The sequence below is a fragment of the Quercus suber genome, unplaced genomic scaffold (assembly GCF_002906115.3).
Source record: "Quercus suber isolate HL8 unplaced genomic scaffold, Cork oak 2.0 scaffold_135, whole genome shotgun sequence".
Taxonomy (NCBI): Eukaryota; Viridiplantae; Streptophyta; class Magnoliopsida; order Fagales; family Fagaceae; genus Quercus; species Quercus suber.
Genome location: NW_027069597.1, coordinates 797,505 through 818,103, shown reverse-complemented (window position 1 = coordinate 818,103; position 20,599 = coordinate 797,505). Strand labels below are relative to the sequence as shown.

At 34.5% G+C, this 20,599-nt stretch overlaps 3 protein-coding genes and 1 long non-coding RNA gene across 10 annotated transcripts in view; all 4 read right to left on the bottom strand.

Moving 5' to 3' along the window:
• Positions 1 to 3,915: 3,915 nt before the first annotated feature.
• LOC112023949 (uncharacterized) lies at positions 3,916 to 7,706 on the bottom strand. 2 transcript variants are annotated; one of them, XM_065776509.1, is made up of 7 exons: positions 7,480 to 7,690; positions 6,888 to 7,080; positions 6,716 to 6,791; positions 5,858 to 5,930; positions 5,495 to 5,578; positions 5,207 to 5,323; positions 3,916 to 4,418 (listed from the first exon to the last, which is right to left on the bottom strand). In XM_065776509.1, exons 3-7 carry the CDS (start codon positions 6,787 to 6,789, stop codon positions 4,290 to 4,292), a joined length of 477 nt encoding a protein of 158 aa, XP_065632581.1. In that variant the 5' UTR covers positions 6,790 to 6,791; positions 6,888 to 7,080; positions 7,480 to 7,690; the 3' UTR covers positions 3,916 to 4,289. The 2 variants fall into 2 exon arrangements, with proteins under 2 accessions (XP_065632581.1, XP_023912348.1); XM_024056580.2 differs by lacking the exon at positions 6,888 to 7,080 and having other exon boundaries at positions 7,480 to 7,706.
• A 26-nt stretch (positions 7,707 to 7,732) lies between these two features.
• Positions 7,733 to 8,811, bottom strand: LOC112009652 (transcription initiation factor TFIID subunit 4b-like). Its single transcript, XM_065776510.1, has 2 exons — positions 8,560 to 8,811; positions 7,733 to 8,173 (listed from the first exon to the last, which is right to left on the bottom strand). Exons 1-2 carry the CDS (start codon positions 8,789 to 8,791, stop codon positions 8,133 to 8,135), a joined length of 273 nt encoding a protein of 90 aa, XP_065632582.1. The 5' UTR covers positions 8,792 to 8,811; the 3' UTR covers positions 7,733 to 8,132.
• Positions 8,812 to 9,953: 1,142 nt separating this feature from the next.
• On the bottom strand, positions 9,954 to 14,187 carry LOC112019393 (uncharacterized). Of its 2 annotated transcripts, XR_010630118.1 has the most exons (6): positions 13,382 to 14,187; positions 13,158 to 13,250; positions 12,124 to 12,168; positions 11,502 to 11,630; positions 10,817 to 10,871; positions 10,360 to 10,660 (listed from the first exon to the last, which is right to left on the bottom strand). It is a non-coding gene; the product is annotated as an uncharacterized LOC112019393 (long non-coding RNA). The 2 variants fall into 2 exon arrangements; XR_010630119.1 differs by lacking the exons at positions 10,360 to 10,660; positions 10,817 to 10,871 and adding an exon at positions 9,954 to 10,011.
• Positions 14,188 to 14,769: 582 nt separating this feature from the next.
• The window catches only part of LOC112009747 (uncharacterized), a 9,947-nt gene continuing 4,117 nt past the window's right edge, over positions 14,770 to 20,599 (bottom strand). For 4 of the 5 annotated variants that reach the window (XM_065776504.1, XM_065776505.1, XM_065776506.1 and 1 more), the window contains 7 exons: positions 18,909 to 19,020; positions 17,102 to 17,858; positions 16,687 to 16,777; positions 16,167 to 16,565; positions 15,217 to 16,080; positions 14,994 to 15,117; positions 14,770 to 14,862 (listed from right to left, as the gene is read on the bottom strand). In XM_065776504.1, coding sequence (XP_065632576.1) covers positions 15,325 to 16,080; positions 16,167 to 16,565; positions 16,687 to 16,777; positions 17,102 to 17,421 — 1,566 coding nt within the window. In that variant the 5' untranslated portion in view covers positions 17,422 to 17,858; positions 18,909 to 19,020 and the 3' untranslated portion in view covers positions 14,770 to 14,862; positions 14,994 to 15,117; positions 15,217 to 15,324. The remainder of the gene's footprint in view (positions 14,863 to 14,993; positions 15,118 to 15,216; positions 16,081 to 16,166; positions 16,566 to 16,686; positions 16,778 to 17,101; positions 17,859 to 18,908; positions 19,021 to 20,599) is intronic. The other variant, XM_065776508.1, reaches the window with a different exon arrangement.

Genomic DNA, 20,599 nt, shown 5'->3' with positions numbered 1-20,599 from the left:
GTTAAAAAATGTGTTTATTATAGCAAACCTGATACACTTTGATCTTATATTAAGAACTAGATTCAAAAGGCTTGAACTATTGAACCTACACCAAAGAACACAAGAGAAACAAGCAATGCAAATTTACGTACTGGTATAGAATGAACCATCAACAGGTAGATCTATATATCAGCTATATATATATATAATATATATGTAGCAGCTGGTTTGAATACTCCCAAATACTTTAGCCAATATGTTGTTAGAGGACTTGTTCAAGCAATACAATTTTAGAAATAAAACAACGATTCTTTCTAAGGCTACTTTCTAAGGCAACATAAACAAGAGCTTTTCCTACGTAACCAACCACGCTTAAATAGTAATAGGTGCATTTCATGCAACTTATTCTTTTTCAACTGACGCTTAAATAGTAATAACTGAAGAAGAAGAATGAAAAAGGAGAGAAGAAGCATATTATATTATTATGGAGGGGAGATTTTTTTAAGGTTTGGACAATAAAGAATTATATTTTAAAAGTGGGATGAGATGAGACATGAGAGTGACAGTTGACAGGTGAATTAAGAGAAAAATAAATGAAAAGAAAAAGAATTTTTTTTAAAATTTTTTGTTGAGTTAATATTTTATATAATAATGTTACCTTTACAATGTTTTACAATAATTTCATAATAAGTTTAGTTGTTAAGTTATTAGAAATTGTTTTAGGATGAAAAAAATGTATATGTATGTGTATATATATATATATATATATATAATTTGGGATTAAAAAAAATTATGTTACATTAGACAAATATTTGCAATTATGTGGCGGTGGCAGTGGCAGTGGTAGTGGCGATTGCAGAGTCGGGGGCAGGGGCGGTTATGGTTGCGGTGGTTGTGATTATTGTTTATTGTAGTAGATATATTATTTATTATAGTAGATATCTATACTACTATTTAAGGGCTGCACCTATTTGGACCGGATTTTTTTAATTCCAAAATACCCCTATTTCCTAGGTTTAAGTAGAGACAAAACTAAATAATAATTTGGTAAAACTACATCTTTTAACTCTTGCAAAAACATTGCCTATAAAATAGGATTGAAAAGTTCAATAACCCACCATTCCCCTCAAAAAATAATTCCACAAAAAAAAAAAAAAAAAACCCACGTATAATTCAAAACATACAACCAACCAGGTATTCAATCTTACACCGTCACACCTCTCTCTCAAAAAATAAAAACTCAAATCTATCCATAAATGGGGTATGTAATAAATTTGAAACTTTTACATATGAAAATTTTGATGGCCATGGCGTATATGGTTTTTTTTTTTTTTTTTTTTTTGTTAATGAGATTAGAAGTTGATGGATAAATTTTGCCAATTGGTAATGGATAAACTTGCAGTAACTTATCAGAAATAATTATAAAAAGTCTAAATTTAGAGTTTTTTTTTTTTTTTTTGGCCAAAGAGGTGGGTTAAAACTTTAAAACGTTTCTTAATTTTAAGGTAGTGGGGTTGTGTTTTAGTACTTAGAGGAAGAGTTTTTTCAAAAAAGTAGGTAACTATGTAACTGCAGGGTTAGTGGAAGATAAATTTTTGACTCTTTTTTAGGAAGTGGGGATAGTTCCTAAAAACACTACATATAAGACCATGTTAATTCTACTGTTTACCAAAAACACAAACCGTTCCTATCAAAAAAAGAAAAGAAAAAAAAAAGACTTAATTGTTCTTTTGCATCTACATCTTTCAGTGACAATTGAGACAAAGTGTGTGTGTGTTCGTATAAAAAATAAGAATGGTTGCTGAAGAAGAGGGTCCTGCAATCATTATGATATGTGTTTTGATTGCATGAGAAAAGAAAAATGAAATTAACTTGACAAAATTTACTTAACTCAATATTTTTGTGGATTAATAATGGGTTAAGTTGGGTTGAATTTTTGTTTAGCCTTGACATATACTGCTTTGTGTTTTGGTTGCATGATAGAAGAAAAGTGAAACATTGGTTAATTTTTTGTTCTCATGCATCCACCAATATAAGAATATATTTATACACACTTTTTACATTTTCCATTATAATGCATTTGTGGGTGAAATAATTTTTTCATCATACCTCCAGATTTTTTGTGATTGAAAAATGTAATAATTTCAAATTATAATGGATGCAAATAATTAAATTTGGAAAGAGCTCAAATGGTACTCTACCATTAATCCACCCTCTCACAAATCACGATTAGGTAACTCTCTTTCCTCTCATGCTCTCTTACTTTTAATTTCATTTTTAGTTTTTTTTACTTTTTATTTTGTGAGTCATATTGATATAATTTTTCTAAAGGTTATTTTTTATTTATGTATTTTGACAGAGAGAAGACACATTTTGAAAGAGATTATTATTGAGTGATTAGATTGATTGCGGAATAGTTGACGATGGTGATGAATCCAAGACACGATGTTACATAAGCCCTTATTAAAAAGCCTAGATGAATGCAAAGGAGTATGAGACATCTAATTTTTTATTTTTATATCTTCATCTCCTATCAAATAATTTCCAATGGTGAAAAATTAGCAATTTAGGATGTACAAATCTATATATTACTAAAAGCTGAAGCGTAGCGTTTAATGCTGCTGCTCTCATGTTGCACCACATCAGCTGCCACGTCATTTTAAAAAAATACATATAATTTGTCCTACAATTTTAAAATTATTTTTACAATTTTCAACCTTATAAATACAGTCCACTACTTATTTATTTACTTTCACTATCACCCTATAATAAATCTAGCCCACTACTTATTTATTTACTTCCACTATCACATTATAATAAATCTATATAATTAATCTAGCTCACCTCTTATTTATTTAGTTCCACTATCAAGTCCAACCCAAAACTTTTTCAGTTTAGTTTTAGGATTTTGTGTGAGATTTTTCAGCTTAAAAGAAAAAATAAAAACAAAAAAACAAAAAAAACGTTGAAGCCTTTCAAGCTTTAGTTTTTTTTTTTTTTCAATTTTCCTATAATTGTTTTTAACATTTATTTTTTTAATATTTACATTTCTCCAACCTTTCTATCTCTCCCTTACCATTTCATCTTCCCACTACTTCTTCAATCTTTCTCCCTCCCTTACCTTTTCATCTCCCCACTACCTTCTACATTAATATCATTCTTTCTTTTTCCCTTCATCTTCCTTTTATTTTTGTCTCTTCTTATTCACACCCTCTTACTATAAATTTGTCACTATCTCTTCTATTCTATGCATTAAAGAATTAAATATAGCGTATAAAAATATAATATTATTCTATTACATAGCATGATTTGGATAATTTGGTATTTATTTTGTTACATAGCATGATTTTTTATAGTGCTCAATTAGGATGTCAAACTATGAGACTTTACTAATTTTTGTTTATTTTCTAATCCTTTGTGGTGGACAAAGTACTTTTAATAGTTGTATTAGAAGTACTCTATAATGCCATTCATTTAATGAAAAGCAAAGGTTAGCCAAACGAAAATAATTGGATATGTGACAAATTGCAAAAGTTAAAATTTGTATATATACAATAATTGTTTATTTGATAATATGTTTTGGGTGGCCGAAATTATAATTTCTACAAAGAAAATAATCTTAATAGATTATCAAAAACAAAATTTAATCATAATATTGGTTCAATTAATCATTGTTAAGTTTTATTAATTTTTTTTAGTTTACATTTTTTTTGGTGTTTTAGATTGTTCCTATGTTACATATATGATTGTTCCTATAATAAATAAAAATATAATTTCAAAATGCATTACTCATTATTAGATTAGTTTAAATTGTAAAAAAAAAAAAATTAATAAAACCACCATAAAAATAATTATCACGCGCAACGCGCGGGTCCGCGACTAGTACTACTATAGAGACTCAAACATTTGTAAGTAAATAAAAATTGAACCAAATACTCATAGAGAATCAAACAATAGCAATATATATTACTATAGTAATTCCAAATTATAACTCTGTTGCAGTTGCAAGTTTATTGCCAATAACACCTCCGCATCAAGGCACTAGTGACATTTTGTCTCCATCATTTTATTTCGTAAAAAGTTGGGTTAAAAGAAAACTGAAATTAATGGGATATATTTCTGGAAATTAAAAAAAAATAAAAAAAATTAACACATCTTTTGATGTAGCGTGGATCTATGCAATTGGCTGTCCTGGAAATAGAGAGTAGAGATGGTTATGTGATGGGACTCAAGTTACCTCCATCATGGACAAAGGTTGGGAATGACAAGCACGTAAAGCCTTAGACAAAGAATCAGCTGGAGGTGAAGTCCTAGTCAAATACACTGAACGTTGAGATAATGAGGAGTGACAGCGATGAACACCATGAGAGAAGATAATGCTTTAAATACACTACTTCCAACTCTAACACTGCAATTTCCTTGATTAACTCTGTGGTTGGCTGGAGTCATCGAAAAGTAGAGTTAAATTACAGTATGAAAATGAAAATGCAGCTATTAAGCAAAACGAAAACCAAAACCAGAGGCTGTAATTAACATAGGAATTATACATGATTCCATGGTTAACTCGGGTTATACAAGGGCATCATAAAAAATTATGACAATTAGTAGTAGCATTAAACCATAAAAATCAAAATATTGGAGCATATGATTCATTAGTCACAGGTACCTTTATGGATAAGATAACACATGGTGTTTAAGTCATAATTACAAAAACAAAAACACATCATAAAATAGAAAGTGGGAATTCTCCATAGATATTGACTGTTCACAGTATTGGTTTTCCAGTTTTCCCTCTCTTTGGTAAATGAAATTTTGGTTAAAATGATTAAGAAATATAATGAGATAATGCAACACCTTAAGATATTGGGATAAAATTTACAACTACGTTATAGACAAAATACATAAATGGTGAAACTGCAGTTAAACTGTATAAGTAGTTCATAATAATTTACTCTCCAAAACCCCCAAGGCCTAGTGGTTCCTAAGGCCTCATTAGATCAATGAGGTCCTGGGTTCAAAAACCACAACCAGCATCTTGGGACCACCCCCAAGGGATTCCTCCCGGTAATTACTTGGTGTTTGTAGGATAAAATGACTACACACACTCAAGGGAATAGTCAAGTGTTCGAAGAGCATTGGACACCCTCTTTAGCAAGAAAAGTTATATAAATTACTCTCCAAAACAAATCTACATTAGTGTTTGGGAGAGGTAGCCAAGAAGGTATACCTTGGGCATTACTATTTCAGTTGTATTATCCTGAGAGGAAGACCTATATCCCATTGCATTTTCCAATGCCCGGCGGACCTCAAATTGGTCTTGTAATCTCTTCTCAAGTTGTAGAATCTGCTAGCCACATATTTAAAATTGATAAGTAACTAGTAGAAATAACAGCTGTAAAGATGGAGCCTATTTGCAATAGGCTGAATAGACAAAATGACCGAGGAAAAGGATTAGATTTAAGTCTTGTGGTTCTTCAAAACGTGGTTATTAAGAAGAAAAAATTCACTTCCATACCTCTTGCTTTAAAGAATTTTGAACTTCAGCCTTAGGGGATTGCTTCTTATTGGTTTTGATATGGTCCTCTAAGTGCCCTATATCCTGAAACCAGATTGGAGTAAATTAGAAATGCAAGAGTTGCGTGTGTACTTATTTACTACAAGTAAAACTCACTGAGAGAGCACTGCATAAGAGCTATAAAAAAACGATCATTTGCTTAGTATAAGGTATCAACTCAGCCCAACAAGGCCTTATATCTCAATTACTAAGGATTACAAATGTTCTGGATGGGCTCTTAAGATGCAGAGCGAAATACAATCAAATAAATAATAAGATGAAGTGGATAATTCCTTGAATGATGAAAGGAGTAACCAATCTTACCATCTTTATTCGGACTGAGGCTTCAAAGGAACCATCCACGTTATCTCCCCCAACTCTTTTCTTATCAGGAAAGCTGTCAGAGCATAAGAGTGTACACAGAAAAGTCAAAAGAAACAGATTTTTGAGAAGGCAGGATTTGAAGTATATCATAGCAATTATAGGCCACTTCATAAACATTTTTCTTCACATGAACAACCCCAAGCTACAAAATACGTTGCTAGTCTACAAAATAACCTTCCTTCCATTGGGGTCTGTGTAATTATCGTTGTCCCTAAGCCTCTCTCAAACCAGTTTCTAATTACATTCAATACCCGCTATTACTGATTGATTAACATGCTTTACAAACCTTGGCAGAAAATAATGGACACAGAAAACAAGTGGGAATCACAATCTACAAATTAGCAGGGAAACAAAAGATTACATGCCTAAATGTGCATATTCAAGGATTTAATTGAAAAAACACCCAAGTTTTACCCTTTCTTGAAGCTCTGAACCATTGGTTTCCATTTCAACCAAATGCTATTTAGGGAATTAGCCATTTTAAAAGTAACGACTCATAGAAACTATGAATATAGTAACCAATAGAAAAAGGGTGATTAGGTTTGTGCCATCAGGCATATTACTTATAAAACACAAATAGGTAATATACTATTACTAATATCTATAGCTGTGAAAGCTCAAGTTTCCTACTTAGCAAAAAGGAAAGCTCAAGTTTCCAATGTCCCCTCTAACCCATCTCAGACGTCATTCCAGTTAATGCACCCCACTTGAGTAGCATACCAAAATTTTGAAAGTGTATATGCCGAATGATCGCAAACTAACAAAAAGAATTAAATGACCCAACAGTTAGATAGATACCTCTTTGAACGCTTGTGCATTGGGGTCACTCTCAGTCCCAGCAGTTTACTACCTCCACTCCCCTCAAAACCCATCTCTGAAACCATCCCAAACAGTGATTTCGGTAAAACAAAATGCATTTCATAGAAGTAAGAAAAGCTTAAACAGTAAAACAAGAGCAAAGAACAGTTACCACTTCACTCCAGAACAAAAGAAGTAAATGCCCAGATGGGGTATATGAGAGAACAACTAGGCCAACTAATGCTAAAGACCAAACGAAAGACCACCAATTAGACTCCAAAACTTCCACTTTCTCTTCTTTTTCTTTTTCACTCTTTCAGCAAAACACAGCTTCTAGGAAGTAATCACAAAGTGATCATATTTTGCTGAAAACAGAATATAGTCTGAACATAGCAGAGCTGAAGTGGTTGCATAAAACTCACAAATCTACGGCCAGTGGAAAAACAAAGAAATAAAAAATAAAAAGAGAGGCTTTTGACTAGCGAGTGTGCCTTCCCTTTGAAGAGACTATAAAGCCACAATCTTTTAAGCTTTTGTAAAGAAAGAGAGGACTTTTTTTGCATTAAAAGAAGGAAATCAGTCCGAGGGCTTTTTTATTTACGAAGAAAGTTTAGAATTGTGCTAGAACTGGAAGACCCCAATATGTCTAGACGTCCAGAAGTGGACAATTTTCACTCAACCAAAGGCATAAAGTAGACAAATGGTAGGGATTTTTTAGAAAATAACTACAAAACCCAAACAATATTATTAGTTAGGCAACCTACAGTGCTGATATTCCCGTCTGAGGCTCTCAGGTTCTTTACAAGAGCAGGAATCTACTGAATATCTGAGTGAGCCCTCTGCCGTAACTCTACTTAACAGGCTCTGCTGATTGCAGTTCAGCTTCCATCTTGGTAATCTTGTCCATATATTCAGCAGTTGTTCATATTTAGTGCAACTGTTTTTAATATTTTAAATTATACTTTTTCAAATTAGAAGGCCCACTATGAAGTTATAATGAATGACAAGGTCCTGTCTCTTTGCTAAGAGACAGGACCTTGTCATTCATTATAACTTCATAGTGGGCCTTTTAATTTGAAAAAGTATAATTTAAAATATGAAAAGCATCTTATGACAATAGACCAATTTCCTGATTTTTGTCAAGTAATTTTCTAGTTTAGGAAGAAAAAATCGAAAAACTCTAGATATGAATATCATTCAGCCAGGGAATAAAAAAGAAATTAATGAGTACTTAAATTGAAAATTGACAATCATATACATAAGTACTTAAATTCAAAATTAATGATATATTTCAATGACAATAAAGCTGCCCAGCAGTGGGCAAAAAGAAAAAGAAATTCAAAATGCATTTCTCAAACCTCAATACGGTCTGTCTTGCAAGCAATAAGCTTCTCTTTAAGATTTGCAATTTCAGGGTTCAAAGCTGATCAATCTGAGTCCGTACATCTGCAAGTGAACCTGAATTCCAATTAAATTAGAGTAAAATTTATGGATCCTTTTTCAACTATGTAGAGTTGGCCATATATATCCTATTTCTCCATTCTGTTCTATCCAAATATATATTGCATCCTTGTTCAATACAGCTATTCATATAGTTTTAGGCCCTTCTCCACCTTTCTTCACTACTTTTACTAAACACTTCGTATCACTACACAATGTTCATTTCTTTCAATTTTTGTCTTATTACCTATTAAAAATAAAAAATAAAGCATCATTGATCTAAGCATATTAGTTTTCCAAAAGGAGAAAAGTCAGATGAATGAGACCGCCAACATCAGGGAAATGCAGCAACAGGAGCTGCATTGCTACCTTCCAAAATTGAAATCAAATTAAAGCACGCTTACCAGAAGCAGCAACAGGAGCTGCATTGCCCCTTTTCTCTGTTGCTTGGTTGTCCTTTCTTCCAGATGTTGATAAAGGCTTGCGACTCACATATTTACTTGGTTGAGAACCAGATGTATCCACCCCTCCTTCACGTTTCTGCCCGGCTTGCTCAGCCATTAGTTGCCATTTTGAAAGCATGTCATCTCCTCCAACAGCAGCACGGGCTGCAACGTTTGTCGACCTTGTCCTCATTTTGTCCTCTTCCTCTTTGTTTGCCTGTACCGAAGCAGATAGCAAAGTCAAGAATTTTGAAATTTGGTTGAGTAGTGAAGATATAAAGATAGCAAAGTCAAGAATGTTGGATAAAGATGTGAAACTCTAGGCACGTTTACCATCTTTTTCAAAACAAAATCTGTAAATTTGAATCTATATTTCAAATATATATATATATATATATACTTGTAAATTTGAAACAAGTTCTAAATTAATTAGTGAACCTTTTTTTATTTCTTTTGTTGTTGCTCAAAGTTCTTTATAAACAAACTAGCTAGTATTTTCTCTCAACCCAAGGGATGTAATATATGGTATTATGGTTCTGTGCAGATTATATATGTTTTATATTGTCACAAAGACTTGCTGGGATTGGTTGTGTAAACAATCAAATGGAGGAAGAAAATGTTCATGAATGAGTATAGGAACCAACCATGCAAAAACACCTAGATGCATGCACAATGACCAAACTCAAGAACACACAAAATTGTACAATGTTAATGTAGTAGTAGTAGTAATACTGTTTCTATCTCTTGTACTTTTGTTGAGTTCCATCAACTTTGGCAAACAATATTATTAAACTTACGAGTAGTGTGATAATTCAATTCTCTGTAACAATCTAGGAATAAACGTAATAAGAGACAAGGAAGAGAGAGTGCAAAAAGTGAACTTTAAAAAGATCTTCTCTTTTTTTATAAAAGAAATTAAAAATAAAATAAAATAAAGAAAGAAAGAAAGAATAGAACATAGAGAATGAGAAAGTTCAATATGACCTCAAACATAGAGCACTTTTAAGTCCCCCACTACCATCTTCAAAATCTTAGGCGTGCAAGCCTACGTGGGGTGCCTTATCATGATGAACCCAGTATCTCTCACACCAAACTTCTTTTTTTTTTTTTCTTGGCTTCTTAATTCCACGTCATCCCTCTCCTCATCTCTAATCTTTGCCCCCACTTTTTTTTTTCCTCTTTCTACAACAAGTCAACCCCACATTCATCATCCCCATTATCCAATCACATTCGTCCATATCCAATGCACTGATTTAACATTAAAACACAAGTAACATACAGATACAAGGGTCAAAACGTAACATAAGGACAAAAAATCTAATTCAAATCTTAAAAAGCATCAATGAAGATTCCTACCTGATTTATCTCCTCTTTATTGTAACTATGACTCTGTAGTGGCTTCCATGAGGTGGCCTCCAAGAGACAAAAAAGAAAAAAACAGCTTGTTGGTAACAATGACAAAATCAACTGTAACTCAGTAACTAAGAGTACATAATCATGAAACATTGACAACCTAGGCTATATATAAAGTTCTAAATTTTATATATAGCCTAGTTGCTATATATAGAAATGTTGGCTACGCAGGTATCTTTTGCCTTATATAATGGATATATTTTCAATTGATTATGGCATATACCCACATTACACATTCAATCATAGACCTTCATCTATTAGCACTGAGAAATTTCTCAATGATTTTTAAAAATAAAAACAAACAGTAAATAATCTCCTTTATGTTGAAGATAACTAAAACTCCTAATCTTCTTTCACATGTCTCAAAAATGGTTTTCCCGCATTTTTTTTAGTACGTAATGGTGGTTTATTAAGGGACTATGCCCACATAATGGTGCAGTACAAACAAAGAAAGAAACCCTCTTAGGAGCCTTAACATACCAAGTAGTCTAATAAGGCAAAGAGATTGCCTTGGTACAATTCAGTATAGAAATAAGCAAACCTTGTCCAAGTACAATTCAGTAGCCCAAGTGGAGATCATTGTTATTTGGCATTTATCATCCTTTGCAAGATTATCAAGCTTCCGGAGTAAGAAAGTTCTGAAGGCATCCTGCAAGTAAAAGGTAGTATTCCATATGAGTAGTAGAACTTCAATGCACTGATTTAACATTAAAACACAAGTAACATACAGATACAAGGGTCAAAATGTAACATAAGGACAAAAAATCTAATTCAAATCTTAAAAAGCATCAATGAAAATTCCTACCTGATTCATCTCCTCTTTATTGTAACTATGACTATAGTGGCTTCCATGAGGTGGCCTCCAAGAGACAAAAAAGAAAAAAACAGCTTGTTGGTAACAATGACAAAATCAACTATAAATCAGTAACTAAGAGTACATAATCATGAAACATTGACAAACTAGGCTATATATAAAGTTCTAAATTTTATATATAGCCTAGTTGGCTATATATAGAAATGTTGGCTACGCCGGTATCTTTTGCCTTATATAATGGATATATTTTCAATTGATTATGGCATATACCCACATTACACATTCAATCATAGACCTTCATCTATTAGCACAGAGAAATTTCTCAATGATTTTTAAAAATAAAAACAAACAGTAAATAATCTCCTTATGCATTTAGAAGAAAAATAGCAAAAAAGATGGATGGGATTACCACTTTAGAACAACTGTCATTCCTGCCAGGGTTCCTAAACAATGTCAATCATGGCACCATATCCACATCTCCATATTGAGAATTAGTGTGGCAAAGAAGGGCAAAGTATAGTAAAAAAAATGATTCTCCTTTAGAAAAAGAGGCCATTTCCCACATATTTCTTAAAACAAGCCAGCCAAACAAAATATAATTTTCTCCATGTGAATATTTATCTTGTAGTGTGGTTGTAAGAAATGTAACACTAGAATTTAAGAGAATCAAACTTACTGTAATTGTTCACCTCTTCTTCCCTTGCTTGGATGAGTTATTTTTGTGCATTTTTAACTGTCCAGAACAGTAATGGTCAATACGTTCCAAAAGCCAAAAGTCTGTGGGGAAAAAAATGTCTGCATCACCCTGAAATAGAAACAACTTTAACTCAATTAATTGGATTTTCTTAATATTTGAAACCTAGGTATGTATAAAGACCAGAGATGAATCTGCGGGAAAATATGTTAGAGTGACCTTAAAATAAAAAATGAAAAGAAAACAAGAAGAAAGATTGCAATTTAGCAGTAATTACTTCGATGAAGCTGTTGACATATAAATAAGTTTATCATCAACTAGACCCTTATTGTTTTTTGATAGTTACCATAAGTCATGTTACCAGAATTTTTAAATGGTTCTAGCTCTCCAGATTTACTTGGACATTACTTATTAACTGTCACTACTAGATTCATCCATGTAAATTTTCAGATCTTGTCCAAACTTACAGGATTCTACCTAGTCAAAAAAAAAATTTGGCACTCATCAGAAGCAGTATATTTGTGGTCATTTATGGCATTCCATACAAACAACACTTGAAGTAGAAATAAGAGAAAAGGAAAGAAAAATAATAGCATTAACATACCTTTGCATCCAAATAACTGCCATAATCCAAGCTGTTGCCATTTTTCTGCAGATCCAAAATTAAACAAGGCCAGACTAAAATTATTGAGTGGCATTCAATGTATTTGTTATACTCTAAAGAAGCAAGCTGTGAGCCTGTGATGACAACAAAATATGAAAGCAGGAATTTCCAACAGTTACTTTCTACTTTCAGGTTCAAGGGGGAAAATGAGAACTCCCTAACATTTTAATTTTGATGTCCCATAAACGAATTGAGCTATTAATTCCAAATATTATTTGTCAATGTACATCTTTGCATCGCATATCAAACCAGCAAATGCAACCATCCTGTTTCATTATTACAAATGAAAACATAACTAAATCAAAAGTTAAATTTTTTTTTCCTTTTTTTTGGAGAGAGAGAGAGAGAGAGTGTGTGTGTGTGTGTGTTAGTTACCTCGGCAGAAGTGGCGACAAAGCCAGGGCGGTTACGTGATAAACTAAATCCCAATCGGGCCAAACCCATTGATAGAGATTTCAACATTAGCAAGCTATCATCTCTCCACACCCCATTCCACATTGTGGATGGGCTTTAGCAATCAACTATGGTAAAGGAAAATTAATACATTTCAAAACATTATAGATTTAGTCACATTCCGTTTGGATATTATTACAACACAACAAAAAAGGGTATAATCCATTAATCCCACTATGAAATTTCAGATTCATGTTAATTGGGCCAAAATTTCATAATTTTAAATTTGTTTGAATTTGATCCAAGCAAGCCTTACAATTCCATGCTATTGTTAGAAAGTTGCTGACATTGAGAAATCTAGTAATAGCAAGTATCCTCCCAATGAGAGTGACTAACAAACTTTAGAAGCATCATTTACAATTTTTCTCATGTAAAACATTTTAATGATAATCCCTGAGTTCTACATTCATGGTTTCCATAAAATTTAAACTTGTTCAAGATAGTTTGAATTCCTAAGATGCAAGAAATACAAGTCCCACAAGCGAGAACACTGTGTACTACATATCGAAAGCAATACTTACTTAAGCGAGAGAAGGGTGCTTTCCCCAACATCTGCTACAGCTCCAAAATCAAAAAACAGCATCAAACGCATTCTCTGAGAATATTTTATTAACCTGAAAAATCTGTTAAGGTAAAGTCCAGGTGTGACTATTTATATTAAAGTAACAAGTCTTACATGAAGTTTATTCTATAAAGGGCACCTTCAGCGTAAAAAATATATATATAAAGGGCATAATAAGGATACAACTTTTGCGTTTGATGCAGATGGCGTGCTAATCCTAATGCAATTTACGTTTATGCTGTCTCGTATAATGTTTGGTAGGTGGGGGAGGGGGTACTGCATCTCCTTGGTGAGGCTTCTCGCGTTGATACAAAGATGGAGTTACAACCAAACAATGGATTACATGAATTATAATAGCATTAACAACAATTACTCAATATTAATTACATTAAATGAGTTGTCATACTGCGGGGCCAGCCTTGTGTCCTGCTTTGTGACCACCTGTCCCACAATGAGGTGCTTTTGTTGTGCGTTTAGGTCGACCTTGTGGGGGTGACTGTAACCCAACAACTACCTGCTTATTCTCAACATGCACATCTGGCTGTTTTGCTTGACTCCCAACAACTGAAGATCCTACAACTGCGGGGAAGGATGGTGTAGCAGAAGAAATGTGTGTGATGCCCGTAGTCATGGGATCTATACGCAGTCCAGGAGTGGGCATGAATGACATGGAGTGACTATGGGGTGGTACATGGTCTATATGACCAATGCTGTACGAGGGGGATAGAGTGTGCATGACAGGAGGGGTCTAACTAAAATCATAGCCGAGATCAAAGGATGGTGGAGTAAATGAAAGATGAGCGGGGTAAAAAAATGTATGTGAGGTGTGTGAAGGGATCTCGGGGTAAAAGGATGCATGAGCAGTGGGTAGAGGGATCTCTAGGTCAGGAACTACATGAGCAGTACGTGGAGGGATCTCTGGGGAAGGCGATGCATGTGGCGGTGGAGGGAACTCTGGGGCAGGAGATGTATGAGGGGGTGGAGGGAGTTCTGGCGCAGGAGATGCATGTGGGGGGGGGGGGGGGGGGTGGCCAAACCCATTGATAGAGATTTCAACATTAGCAAGCTATCATCTCTCCACACCCCATTCCACATTGTGGATGGGCTTTAGCAATCAACTATGGTAAAGGAAAATTAATACATTTCAAAATATTATAGATTTAGTCACATTCCGTTTGGATATTATTACAACACAACAAAAAAGGGTATAATCCATTAATCCCACTATGAAATTTCAGATTCATGTTAATTGGGCCAAAATTTCATAATTTTAAATTTGCTTGAATTTGATCCAAGCAAGCCTTACAATTTCATGCTATTGTTAGAAAGTTGCTGACATTGAGAAATCTAGTAATAGCAAGTATCCTCCCAATGAGAGTGACTAACATACTTTAGAAGCATCATTTACAATTGTTCTCATGTAAAACATTTTAATGATAATCCCTGAGTTATACATTCATGGTTTCCATAAAATTTAAACTTGTTCAAGATAGTTTGAATTCTTAAGATGCAAGAAATACAAGTCCCACAAGCTAGAACACTGTGTACTACATATCGAAAGCAATGCTTACTTAAGCGGGAAAAGGGTGCTTTCCCCAACATCTGCTACAGCTCCAAAATCAAAAAACAGCATCAAACGCATTCTCTGAGAATATTTTATTAACCTGAAAAATCTGTTAAGGTAAAGTCCAGGTGTGATTATTTATATTAAAGTAACAAGTCTTACATGAAGTTTATTCTATAGAAGGCACCTTCAGCGTAAAAAATATATATATAAAGGGCATAATAAGGATACAAGTTTTGCGTTTGATGCTGATGGCGTGCTAATCGTAATGCCTTTTACGTTTATGCTGTCTCGTATAATGTTTGGTAGGTGGGGGAGGGGGTACTGCATCTCCTTGGTGAGGCTCCTCGCGTTGCTACAAAGATGGAGTTACAACCAAACAATGGATTACATGAATTATAATAGCATTAACAACAATTACTCAATATTAATTACATTAAATGAGTTGTCATACCGCGGGGCCAACCTTGTGTCCTGCTTTGTGACCACCTGTCCCACAAGGAGGTGCTTTTGTTGTGCGTTTAGGTCGACCTTGTGGGGGTGACTGTAACCCAACAACTACCTACTCATTCTCAACATGCACATCTGGCTGTTTTGCTTGACTCCCAACAATTGAAGATCCTACAACTGCGGGGGAGGATAGTGTAGCAGACGAAATGTGAGTGATGCCCGTAGTCATGGGATCTATGCGCAGTCCAGGAGTGGGCATGAATGACATGGAGTGACTATGGGGTGGTACATGGTCTATATGACCAATGCTGTACAAGGGGGATAAAGTGTGCATAACAGGAGGGGTCCGACTAAAATCATAGCCGAGATCAAAGGATGGCGGAGTAAATGAAAGATGAGCGAGGTCAAAAAATGTATGTGAGGTGTGTGAAGGGATCTCGGGGTAAGAAGATGCATGAGCAGTGGGTAGAAGGATCTCTAGGTCAGGAACTACATGACCAGTACATGGAGGGATCTCTGGGGAAGGCGATGCATGTGGCGGTGGAGGGAACTCTGGGGCAGGAGATGCATGTGGGGGTGGAGGGAGTTCTGGCGCAGGAGATGCATGTAGGGGTGGAGGGGGATCCGGCCTACTGACAGCTTGATGGGGTGCACCACGGTGACCATGGCTATGGCTGGCACGATTTGAGCTTGTGCTTTGTTGTCCAGTATCTTCTGCCGCATCTGGATTTGCCCCATTGATCTCTTCCAAGGGAAGTTTGGCAGTTATACGATAAAGGCGTTCCACATATTTAAGTAAAGCTGAGATTTGCTTGTACATGGGACTGCCTACTGTATACAGCGTCAACATCTGCTTGTGACCGTCAACCTGCAAGTACAAAAATACAATTAGTACATCTAACAAAAAATTGGTGATACGCAACAAAAATTGAAAAGAAAGGTCCAAGCGATTACCATAAGAATAAGTGAAGCGGAAGTGTGGTCAACGAACCTCCAAGTCACCCTATGATACCAACCGAAGTATGGATGAGCAGACGACATAGCTCCCTGTAGTCGTGCTCCATGACATAGAGCTCGTGCTCGACTATTCCATACTTGGATATGGCCATAATGTTTGTCTCCCCAAATCACTTCTATCTTCCCCCTCAGGTCTATGGTATGAAGGGCGTCGTCAATATCAACATATAGGGGGATTTCTTGTACCATCCCAAACTGACGAAGAACACGGTCCGGTGTATGTTTTTCTACAAGCCAAAAGCATACAAGCGGCACCTTCGCCATCCATACGTCCCTTCCTGCGACACAGAACGGAGGCAGGTGGGCTAAGTCATCTTGATATGGTTCCCACACCACCTAAAATAGCCAAATAAAAGAGCAGTACATTATGCAATGTTCCATTATTTTCGAGTATAAGCTATTTTACAAGCAGTAAATACAATAGTCATAAACAATAGAAGGAACACAATTTGGGTACCTGGTTGGGATGCATACAATCTAATAACTGACGGTACCGAACCAAATAGATTTCTTGGGGCCTATTTTTCGTGGTCATGACCCACACAGTCCTACAATTAAGAAAGAGGGGGTGTTACTTGGAATTGAGAATTTGAAGTAATCAACAACAATAAATGATAGGCAATCGTAAATTTAACATTACATACTACTAAGTTTATACCAAACAATGATTATCTAAACATATGATTAGTGGTGGAGCTAGAAATTAATAACACTTGTATTATACATCATTAATAACATATGACCTCAGTGGTTGTAAAAAGATATATAAAAATAAATAAAAATCCTATTAATTTTAAAGATTTGAGGAATAGAGGCAATTAAAATTATATTTTCTATTCCAATTTTCAGAATCGATCAAGGAAGAGACTTACTTAATAGACAGTGGAGAAAGTGCAAATGGTGGGCCATATGCATCATCTGGTGGGAGGTCCTCCTTTTGTGGGCACAAAAAAGGGAGTCTGAACCATGCCCAATACTGAACCAGTAGCAAGGCCCCACCAATCTGATTGGCACCACTATCAGTTGCCCTGCATAATTCTCTGTACAACCATGTAAGGCAAGCGCTCCCCCAACTGTACTGACGTGGATTGCGAAGGTCCGTCAACATCTGCAACCACATCATATGCACCCGATCGCTAGACTTGTCGGCAAAAATTATGTCTGCCAACAGTGTTAGAATATAACACTGCATATTGATGCACAACCACCTCTACTGCATCATTAGGCAACTCGTGGTCAATTTTTTCTAGTAGCTTCTTAATTAGGATCCTGTCCTTTAAACACATTTCCATTAGGGGGAATTCCAAGCATACTCTGACATTCAGCTTCCCATGTCAAATCAATTCTTCCAACAATTGCCTCACCATCAATTGGAATCCCGAAAATAACTTCCACATCTTGCAATGTGATTGTTGTCTCGCCATATGGCAGGTGGAAGGTGTGGGTTTCAGGCCGCCATCGCTCAACCAAAGCCGTTATCAAGTTATTATCAATTTCTCTACATGGGGTCCTATACAACCCAATTAATCCAACTCTCTTGACAATGTCGATGATGCGATCATCCACCACTATGAGGCGTCGTTTTCGAAACTCGTCATTACGACCACGGCATTTAAGTGCCCCCGAATCCTGCACATGATAGAACCATGATGATGAAATGTAATATGTCATAACCTTTGTATATGTGATTGTAGCTATTGATCCCAAAAAACAAAAATATAGCTGTTATAAAGGGAAATTAACATATCATCCCCAAAAAAAAAAAAAAAGCAACAACAGGAGCAAAATAAAATGATGTAATGCACTTGATACATTTGATAGAATGCTAGTGCACAGTGCAGAGCTATCAAACATTTACTAAATTGATAATTAATAACCAAATATTATTCATGTAATACTTAATTATAAAAAAACCTATTTGAAATTATTATCTAACAATTTTATATCATACAAACAATTGTATGATAATTTTTTCTCTCCTAAAAAAAAAATAAAATAAAATAATTGACCACATATAGCCAGCATTAATGGAGTTTTGAATGCTTAATTATCACTGGTCAATGTAAGAACTTAGAACTTTGAAGGTTTTCAATGCTGGTTTTATTGTTGCCGGCTAGATTGAGAGCTTTTGTTTCAATTTTCTAAGTGGCGATTAGATGATTCTTGAAAGGCTGTCAAAAAATTTTTCAACAATGAATAGATAGGAGTTTCATTTTTTCATAAATTTGTTTAATCTTGAATCTTAGTATTTTTTTTCTTAATATCAAAAAATAAAAAAAGTTCACACTTCATTCGTTGGACCCCAAAGTTGAAATTTGGGTTCTAGTCTCTAATGAGTTGTTTGATTGTGGGGTATAAGATAATAATTCTTTAGTCTCCTAACAAAAATCAAACCTAAGATGTTAGTAGGTTGGATAAATTTTCTTAGCTTTGTTGGATATAAATTCATGGTTCTAGAAAGATATATACATTTTGGGGTTAAGGGGCGTGATGTTAAGTTTTATTGGTATTTGACAAACCCATCTAACTTAACCCAACTAATGGGCATGAATATGCATTCAAACCTAGTAATACCATTGACAAACCTAGAATTTTAGAAATGGAAAAAAAAAAAATATATCAACATAATGTAAAAGGATAAGAAGAGAATATTCAGCACGTGGTCGGTTTTAATTTTACCTTGCCTTCCCAAACAGCACACGATCGATGAGTTGTTAGAAACCTTAACACCGAATTCTCAATGGGACTAGGTCCAAACTCATCACGACTCTAAGCAGGAACAGCAGCCATACTACACGGAGTTTAGAGAGTCAAGAGTAAATATAAGCACATATTGAACATAAATTGGCAAGGATCATGATCAATTAAAATGTGACTCAACAAGTCATGATCAATACCAGCTAAAGAGTATGGGATAATCATGTTTATCATTTTCTCAACAAAAAAAAAAGAGTACGGGGTGATCATGCTTTATCCCAAAATCTTTAAAAATAGAATAAACTGAAACATATAAACAAACATTTATACTCTTCGGGAAAAAAAAATAATGACTAGTTGTACCAATGTACAAATTGTGATTGGCTAATTGTCTATTGGATAGTGATTCATCTGAAAGAAATAAATCATGAGAGCTTCCTACCAATAATTAACTCTGCAAATAGCATAATTGTTTTCCTCCTAAGAAAAGCAAACTCCAACAATAATACTCTAATAGGAAAAATCACTACTAAATTCTAGCCATAGAAAAGGACTGGGTTTGGTCAATTTTATTGGTTAAAATCCATAAAACGATCTTCTAAAAATGAAAAATGATTCCTAAACACTCAACAACTCGATGAAAGTTCTAAGTTTTATATTCAAAACATATTGCAGTTGCTCTAACCATTAAGCACAAGTCAGCTACTGTCTACGTCATATCTCTGTCAAAACACATGAGCTCCATAAAAGCCAAAAAAAGTCGTCCTATATATTCAGAGCAAAATAAATGCATAGAGGGGTAGGTAAGCATGGACAAAGATTAATGATCAGCAACAAGCCAACAATATAATCATCAACGAAATCCGAGGTTTTGAAGGTTCCATGTTTTTTAATGCACATGAGTGAAATTGAAAGGTTTGAAGAACCAGATAAATTACAGCTAATTTTGCTTAATTGTAACCCAATACATGTGCCCACTTCTTCAATTCCTCAAAAGAAAGTACCAAGCCACGAATTGCCCACACTTTCCCATTGCTTCACTTTCACTTCCCTCTTATAAAAATCCAACAATGAAAACCTCGATTCAAAGGATTTTTTTTTAAAATAACTATAAAACACAAAATATTTTATTAGTTAACTAAGGTTTGAAACTAATTTGGTATCTAACGATTCGAGTCTTCTAAACTCGATTTCACTGTAGCAAATCGAGTTTAAGCCACTCGATTTCTCTTTTTAAATTTACTGTTCACCATCTTCTTCCTTCGTTTTTTTTTTTTTTTTTTTTTTTTGTTTTTTCTTTCTTAACTTTTTGCTCTAAACTGGAATTTACCACATAGAGGAGAATTTGATATCTTAAAGTATCAATTTGACACACACACACACATACACAAAACAGTTAAGAGTGATGTGATATGAGTCTTGCAGCTAAAGGCTTACGGCTTATTTCACTTTACCTGCTTCTTAATCTCAAGGAGAGGTATTTTCTTATTGCTTTAAAGATTACTGTTTTGTTGCCTCTAACTTTATGTGTGAATGAAGGGAAATTGAGGGACCATTCTATCACCATATTTTGTTGCCAATTGCTACACTAAAGATTGTGAGCGAATTCAAATCTTCTAATAAAACCTTATGTGTTGGCAAAACCTACTTTCTAAGTAGGGAAGGGGGGGCGG